Source organism: Lampris incognitus, chromosome 14 (genome assembly GCF_029633865.1).
Source record: "Lampris incognitus isolate fLamInc1 chromosome 14, fLamInc1.hap2, whole genome shotgun sequence".
Classification (NCBI taxonomy): domain Eukaryota; kingdom Metazoa; phylum Chordata; class Actinopteri; order Lampriformes; family Lampridae; genus Lampris; species Lampris incognitus.
Genome location: NC_079224.1, coordinates 41,802,842 through 41,811,346, shown reverse-complemented (window position 1 = coordinate 41,811,346; position 8,505 = coordinate 41,802,842). Strand labels below are relative to the sequence as shown.

The 8,505-nt window shown below is 50.6% G+C and overlaps 1 protein-coding gene across 1 annotated transcript; it reads left to right on the top strand.

Moving 5' to 3' along the window:
- Positions 1 to 513: 513 nt before the first annotated feature.
- Positions 514 to 6,419, top strand: LOC130123894 (uncharacterized protein KIAA0040). Its single transcript, XM_056293217.1, has 2 exons — positions 514 to 665; positions 4,609 to 6,419. The coding sequence occupies exon 2, from the start codon at positions 5,542 to 5,544 to the stop codon at positions 5,869 to 5,871; it is 330 nt and encodes a 109-aa protein (XP_056149192.1). The 5' UTR covers positions 514 to 665; positions 4,609 to 5,541; the 3' UTR covers positions 5,872 to 6,419.
- Positions 6,420 to 8,505: the final 2,086 nt, after the last annotated feature.

The following is an 8,505-nucleotide window of genomic DNA, read 5'->3' as shown; positions in this document are numbered from 1 at the left end:
CTTCTAATTGAGTCGTGGTCTCGAGCTGGGTGGAGGTGATGTTTCGGTTATTGTTTTGTGTCGCTACCCAGGATATCGCCTGGCGTGTGGCACTGTGGGTCGTGTCCCTGTGCCCACATCATCTGAGAAAGAAAAGCTGCTAAAAATAGGAAACCCTAAAAAGAAAAGTTACACTATTTTGATATTGCTGCCTTTCATGGCAACAAGTAAAAGGCGGAGGAGGCGTATATATGCTGCACATACTGAACAGATTAGTGTACCTTGCTCGCTCACCCTCTCCCTCCTTTTCTCCCTTTCCGTCTCTCCGACGTCATTCGGTGTGTGTGTGTGTAAAGCAGCCACAAGAATGCAGTGCGAGTGTACGTCACGCAGGAGCACAAGCATGGACAGAAGGCCCATTCTTACACAGCGAGGGTGGGGAGGGCGCGGCGACGCCGAGAGAGAGCGAGAGAGAGGGGAGGGGGAGGGGAGGGGAGGGGGTAGGAAACAAGGGCAGAGATGCAAAGGGGAAGGGAAAGAGAGGACTTGTCAAGACGTCTGTGGCGGAGGGGGACCAGAGCAGGACGGAAGCCAGATGCACAAACAGAAAGAGCGGAGGTTTCGGCAGCTGACGGGCCGAGGGGGGGGCCAGACCCGGTCCGCCGCTTGAGAAGTGCCTACGGGGGGTAAGGTGACACTTTCAACATCTGTTTACAGCCAAGCGGCTCGGCATACTGCTAGAGCTGCCGAGGGGCAACGCTGCCTTGCCTCGCCGTGCCCGTGGGCAAGGGGTGCCGACGTTCACGTTGCCCTGCGAAAACGTGTTGTCTTGTATCATTTACGCCGTGGGTTAGATGCCGGATAGGAAGCTGAGGGAGTTTTTACAGTGATGGGCTGACAGGATTCCCCGGGCGTCGCTGTAACTTTATTTCTTAACTTTCCTGATGGAGTTTTGAACTCCCCCCCCCCCCCGGTGTCGTTTCAATATAAAGTTTGATGTTTAACTTGTTCGGAGGGGAGAAAGTCACACAAAACGTACTTGGGTGGAATATCTACATCAGGTTTATCTACTGGAGGAGGGCTTTGGGGGGCTGTGCTTAATGAACCTTCGCGGGGAACATCTTGGGATGGAATATTGTGCCGATAATAGCTTTCTGAAAGACATTATCGCTATAATATGATTTTTGGGGGGGGGGGGGGGGGGGGACTATCAACCGCATACTCGCCACCGTGTCCGACTGCCGAGCTTGTTTCCCTCGGTTAGGGACCGGAATTCAAATCACCCTAAATCGTAATTGGGTTGAAAGAAAATATTGTTTTCCCACTCGCCGAGCGCAGAGAACCGAGGTCTTATCAGCCGTCGGTGAGACCAGCGACCGTTACCACCAGACGTTACGCCGCAACGAGGAACCGGCGCTACCGAACGCTCGCCGGCCGGCGTTCTACCAAGAGCCGAAGGACTTGACCCCAAACGTTGTTTGAGGCGTCGTTAAACGCAACATACGAAGAAGACCGAAAAGGCTCTAAATGATGAATGTCGATGGCGGGTATCTGTGTGAACAGATCTCGGTTAAAAATCCGTTCTGGAGAAGTGGGAACGGTTCTGCGGCGACTGCCCGGGGCGAGTCATTAAAGATTGCTGCCTTGCCTTCTGTCACGGCGCCGTCTTTTAGGGGCGCACATGTTCCCTAAATAGACTGACTGCAAACACAACATGTTTTCTCTCTCTCTCTCTCTCTGCCCCATCCTGGCTTTGTGTGCCCCTGAAAGAGCCTTTTCCTGTGCGCGAATGGGTGTAGGTCAACACAATGTCATGAGAAAGTACCTAATCAGGGCACCGTCCTCCAGTAGTGTACCCCTACCAGCAACTATGGGAACTGTGAGGAACGGTGAGGAACGGTTAACAGCCTAGGACCGCTGCTAGGCCTGACCGGCACCGGCATAAAACCATGGAGCAGAGAAATAATGGTGAAGTCCGACTGGAAGTGGAAGACCTCTCAAAATCTGTCTCCTCTTTATGTAGGAAGTAGTTGCATGCTTCCTGTTTTTGTTGTTGTTGTTGGCCTTTTCCGCCTTTATCGGATCGTGATAGTAGAGAGCAGGACAGGCAGGGGAGAGAGAGAGGGGGTGACACGCAGCACAGGGCCCGGCCCGGATTCGAACCCAGGCCGATGCGGTAAGGACTCAGCCTTATGTGGTACACACTCTCTACCGGGTGAGCCACCGGGGGCGCCGGTTGCACGCTGGTTCGGCTCTCCGGATTCACAAAACCTCCATTCAGACCCACAAGTAGCACGCGTGGGTGAGGGGGTTACTTGTGCACCGCTGCACCTACAGAGGGAACAGGTTGGGCAGGACCCACGGCCTCTTGTAGGGATTAAATAGGATGTAGGCCCCATTAATGGTCCTAAAATAGATAACGAGGAGATCATACTCACATGGAAATTGATTACACATAATCAGTACCCATTATGGATGCTGCAAATCCAAGAGTCAGAACACCTTCATGAGTTTCACGGATTGAAACGTCTTTTTCACCCTAACCTTATCTCCCACATTTGATGATGTGTTACTTTAAGTTTGTTTTTTGAAACATTTTGCCAAACACGCTTGCTTTGTATGTTGGGGGGGCGGGGGGGGCACCGACAATTCCCACATTTCGGATGAGTACAAGCATCTCATCGTTTCCCTACGATCCCTGTTGGAACTAAAACGTAGTCGCTTCTCTGTCCGGGTGAACAGCTTTACCGATGACACCGTTATTAGTCACCTCCTCTACGGTTAAACCCATTCATGTGCCTCTCGCAGGCTGCTTCCTGTTCAGTCATATTCCTGCACCGGCTCTCATCCACTCTATTGTTCATCGACTCCATGACTTGCAGCATTCACGGTGCTGTCCTCGTATCTAGAAGGGTTTTTTTTTTTTGGAAGAATAAGTGTTGAATCCTGATTGCAACCCTGCCAAACACCGTCAACACTACCAGAGAAACTGTGCTTACAAGTAAAGCCGAGTCAAGGACAGTATCACAGGTACTGTGGTGCTGTTGTAATGGCCTACAGCAACGAGCGCCGTCTTCAGATTTTACCACAAACGTGAGAATTAGGAATAAAAAGGGGGAAAGGAGCAAATTGTTGGCTTGCTCTGATGGTTACCCAGCTAGCTTAGCAGCCAAACCGTAAAGCCGGGTTGTGCTTCAGAGACCAATGAGGTGCAGTGTGAAGGACCGAGGAGTCCGAGCCTCACTTAAAACGCGTGAATTGAACTTATTGTGGCTGGCTTACAGGGCCGCCGCAGGAGAGAGACGCAACAATTCTCATTTTCACTGCGACTCAGCCGGCTTTTACCGCTAAGCTCTCAGCGCCGGGTTTCCTGTTAGCAAATGAGAAGGAAGGAAGTCGGAGGGTTGACTTTGGGCAAACCAATTTCACACATGACAGCCGCACCGTTTCTATTTGCTCCCCACATGTTGGTGCACCTTGCATGCACCGACTGACAAGCAGCCGAACGCGAGATGGAAATCTTTCTTTTTTTTCTTCTTCTTCTTCTACTTCCTCTTCTTACTGCATGCAGAGTGAGTGCAGGCTTTGTATTTCAGAGCTGGAGAGGTTCTACGAGATAGCGTCAAATCCTTTAAAGAGTCATTTTTAAAAAAAAAATGTTGTCATATAATTGAAACATTAATCGTAAAATGACCAGCGTGATGCCTTCAAAAGTACAAAACGTGAGCCACTGCCTCAAAGCAGTGGAGGGAAGAAAAAAAAAAAAATCAAACGCTCCACATCCACAGAGGAAAAGTCAAATATAACATTTAATTGTTGGGGGTATTTTGTTTGATATCTCCTGCTACACCCTCCCTCCCTCCCTCCCTCCCTCCACGGTAACTACGCTCACGTCGGCAGCTCCCTCAGCAGAGGTTTCAATAGCAGGTTTTTATCGATGGGCAGTGGAGAAATGTAACAATCAGACTTTTATGAAAACTAACGCCGGGTCCCGTCTATCAAACCTCCCCTATGGGAACCATTAGCTCAATATATTCAGATGCGTCTCCTGCAGTTGGCCGCCCTGCCTCACCCCCCCCCCCACCCCCGACTCTCTCTATCTCTCTGTCGATCGCTCTCTCTCTGCCCCCCCCCCCCGTGTCTCAGCGGGGTTCTTAGCGGGATCTGCCCTGAATGACTCCGCTGCAATATTAATGAAGCAAAAGTTGAAGAGCTGCAGTTAACTCTGAAGAGAAAGTGAGGGGGGCAGATGAGAAGTGGGGGGGGGGGGGTATTAAAAAAAAGGCATAAGGAAGGGGAGGGGGGGTAGGCAGAGTGGGAGACATGGGGTCGGTCAGATTCAGAGAGGTGCAGACAGAGGAATGAGCAAGGTAAAGAGGACCGAGGGGAGGCGGGTGGAGGTGAGGAGAAAGTGAGGGGGGCAGATGAGAAGTGGGGGGTATTGAACAAAGGCACAAGGGTGGGGAGGGAGGGAGGGGGGGGGCATGGAGTCGGTCAGATTCGGAGAGGTGCAGAGAGAAGAATGAGAAAGGTAAAGAGGACCGAGGGGAGGGAGGGGAGGGGAGGGAGGAGGAGGGAGGTGGAGGCCAGAGTTCATTCTACTCACTTTCTCTCATTTTTGCTCTACAGAAACACTCGTTTCATTTCCTCGCCGCACACCGAGTGACTGGATTAAATTAAAGTGAGGAGGCAACAGAGGCCGGGAGAACAAAGGAGAGGAGACGTCAGAGAAGCAAAAAGAAAAAGCGGAAAGGACGTGGGATGATGCCAAAACGGTGAAAACAAACTTGGCTGCAACATGCCTTCGCCTCCTTCATCAAGATCAGAATCATCATAAGTGGGAGATTGAAAGCTGACGGTTTGGTCTCTCAGACTTGTATAAACACCCTTTGGTCTCGTGGCCCCTAGACGCCCCGCGCGAGGCAGGGTGGGTGTATAAAGTCTCTCGCTGCCTCGAGCCTTCTGACAGAAACATCTCGCACACAAAATCACACCCAAGTCAGATATTGTGTTGCCAGAAACCCGTCCAAACAGCTGACCGGGGGGTCTACGTTACATCAGGAGTGTGGCTGGACCCCAAAAACAGGTGATTCTGGTGACGCTTCATGAGGACAAGCAACTTATCCGGACGTCTGGACAGTTGGTCCATCAACCAATCAAATGTCTGAACATCATTTCTGACTTGTTCTGTTTTTGCCAAGTCTTTCAGTGAGTCCCCCCCCCCCACTCCTATTTTTACTGTTTTAAACTTCCCCTTCAATAAGATGACCCAATAAGGAATTATTCTTCCGCAACACCGGGTATTCAAGGTAACCGCAAAGTCAGACACAAAGCGTGGATTTGAAAACCTCACAGCCGGCAGCAGATTAAGTGAAGTGGGTCTCGGCTCAGACCGAGAGACGTTTGCCGTTATTTTGACGGCGCTCTCCGGTGTGGCAAGCGGCCCCCCCGTGTCTACCCTATAAACGTTATAAAGCCCTGGGAAGGATTTACTGAAAACTTTTCTACAACCGGTGCCGGCCCGGCCCAGTAACGGCGGCCCCGGCCTCGGGTCCCGGAGCCATGGATCAAGAGAGAGATAGCGTCTTGGATTTTCTGAATCAGCTGTGGAGCTTCGCCACCGACAAGCACAACCAGGGGGTCTACAACACGGTCTGCCTGGTGGTGCTACTGACTCTTCCCATGTTGGTCCTCCTCACTTCTTTGGTGGTGTGCTGTCACTGCTGCTGCTGTCGCCACGCCAACTGTTGCTGCTGCGGGGACACGGCGGCGGCGGCGGGGAGGCCGGAAACCAAGAAGAAGAAAAAGAACGCCGACAACACCGAGGACCTGTGGATCTCTGTCAAAACGGCGCCCGTGACCCCTGACAGAGTGGCCCTGGCCATGGTGTAGGACTCGGGTTTCGAAGCGGCCGTTCTCGGTTCAGCTGGGCTCCACTGCCGCGCCGAGTCTTGGCCGTTGCAGCGTAACAGGACTGTCGCCAAAACACAAACTCCGTCTGGGACACTGAGGAAGCTCAAACGAAGACTCGAGGGGTCATGGAAAGGACAAGAAGTTGCGACAGATACAAATCTTGGTTAAATTATGTAAACAAAGATTTTGTGCTGTTTTTATTCTAATTCGATGTTGTACATGGTGGATTTTCTGTAAATGTTTACACATTTCTATGCTGTTTCTAGTGTATGGTACATAGATGAAGCAATATGCTCCACAGAGGCACATGATAGTACACGGACATATTGTATGTGTGCATGTTTGCATGTGTGTGTGTGTGCGCTATGTGCATGAATGTGTGCTTCTTGTGTGCATGTGTGTGCGAAGAAAAATCAGTGTTAGCGTGAGCACTTTCTTCTCTGGAGCTTCGCTGCCAGCGAAGCTTCGTTGCCCCTGTATGTGGGAGACAGAGTCGATTAAAGGACTGCCTCGGGTTCAGATGAGTACGATACTGCCTGGGTCCCACACGCGGGTTGCAATCTAGAGTAAAGACTCTCTGGGAAGTAGTCTTCTTTACTAAAAGGTTAGCGGCATTATTAAAGCCAGGAACTTAAAACGCATCATCCTTCTGTAATCATTTCTACCCCGCTGACCCGACTTTTACTCCGGCGCTCGCTTAGCTGCTAAACAGCCACGGTTGCATTAGAGCGCGGTAATGCCAACAGGTTTCCATCGCTACGCGGCATTTGAGGAGCCCCCGTGATTTGAAATGCATTCTTCTTTTTTTTTTAATCTTACCAGAACGATTCAGAGCCGTTATCAGTCGGATCCCGTGCATTTCCGAAATGCTTCAGTTTTCAAGAGAAAGAGCGAGACGCTGATTAATCGCACTGGACATCAAGTGGATCTACAATGGCGGTGTCTTTTTTAATCTTTTTTTTTTCCAATGTGATGTCAAGGCCTGTTTAAAGCAGAAGCATCTCTGCAGTCATATCAGTCTGCATCACATTACCATGGTACTAACATAATCTCGGCAGCACGGTGGTGCAGTGGTTAGCGCAGTCGCCTCGCAGTGAGAAGGTCCTGGGTTCGAGCCCCCCAACATTGGGGGTCGTCCCGGGTCGTCCTCTGTGTGGAGTTTGCATGTTCTCCCCGTGTCTGTGTGGGTTTCCTCCGGGTGCTCCGGTTTCCTCCCACAGTCCAAAGACATGTAGGTCAGGTGAATGGGCCGTACTAAAATTGCCCCTTGGTATGGATGTGTGTGTGGGTGTGTCGGCCCCGTGTGATGGCCTGGCCGCCTGTCCAGGGTGTCTCCCCACCTGCCGCCCAGTGGCTGCTGGGATAGGCTCCAGCATCCCCGCGACCCTGAGAGCAGGATAAGCGGTTCGGATAATGGATAGATGGATAATGCCAACAGGTTTCCATCACTACATGACATACATACATGAGCCCCCGTAATTTGAACTGCATTCTCTTTTTTTTTTATCGTTCCAGGACGATTTAGAGCTGCACTGGACATCGAGTGGCTCTGCAATGGCGGTGTCTTTTTTATGTGATATGTCAAGGCCCGTTTAAGCAGAAGCATCTCTGCAGTCATATCAGTATGCATCAGATTATGATGGTGCTAAAATAATCTCGGTGCTCCGGTACGTTTGGGAAATCAGCGGCCCATCGTTTCATCAAAACCCGCGTGGAATTCGCGGGTTGTCTTTTCTCTCCTGGCGTTCAGAAAAAAATCAATGATCAGACCTGTGCTGCATAATCGGACTTGATCTGGAAATGTCAACTCGAGCCCCGGCAGCATTGGGCAATCACCTTTCACTCCTGCAGCCTTCTCATAGGGGTTTCCAGAGAATTAACTTTGTCAAAACATAAGAGGATTTGATTTTGATGATGTTTTATTCTATCGGTCCCGCGACTCCCCAAAGGTCTCTCTGCATTTGTGAAAAACTTTCAGCCCAAGACTGACTACGCATTATCTCTAATGTGCGCCGAGTTTCTACCAGGCTTAGCGGTGCTACATGATGCATAGGAAACAAAAATGACTCAGGATAAATAGGAGAAGCTGCCAGCCTCATCCACTCATCACTCCTGCTCAGGTCCGTGTTGCCCATAGTAATTGCCTGAAGTCCTTGCTCATGTGCGGTCATGTTTGCTCCATGAGGATTCAAGTCATCCAAGGACATTCTTACTAATCTGAAAGGCAAAGTTTTTTTTTTGATCAATTGTTTATTGAGAAAAGTGCAAAACGGAAACATAATACATCACATATTCTACTTTTTCCATCACCCTGCCCCCATATAGCACACACATACACATATAAAGTAAGCTTGTGTGATCGTGGAGATCTAGCAATCACCAAACCCCTGTGTTCCCTCCCCACCCTCCTAATGGCAACCCTATACATACCCTCACCCAGGGCCGCTCATAGAGGGTGGGTGGGAGGGGGAGCCTTCTGGAGCCTATCCCACTTGGGGGGGGGGGGGAATGGAGGCCAGCAATAATCATCCATCCATCCATTCATTATCCAATTCATTATCCAAACCGCTTATACTGCTTTCAGGGTCGCAGGGATGCTGGAGCCTATCCCAG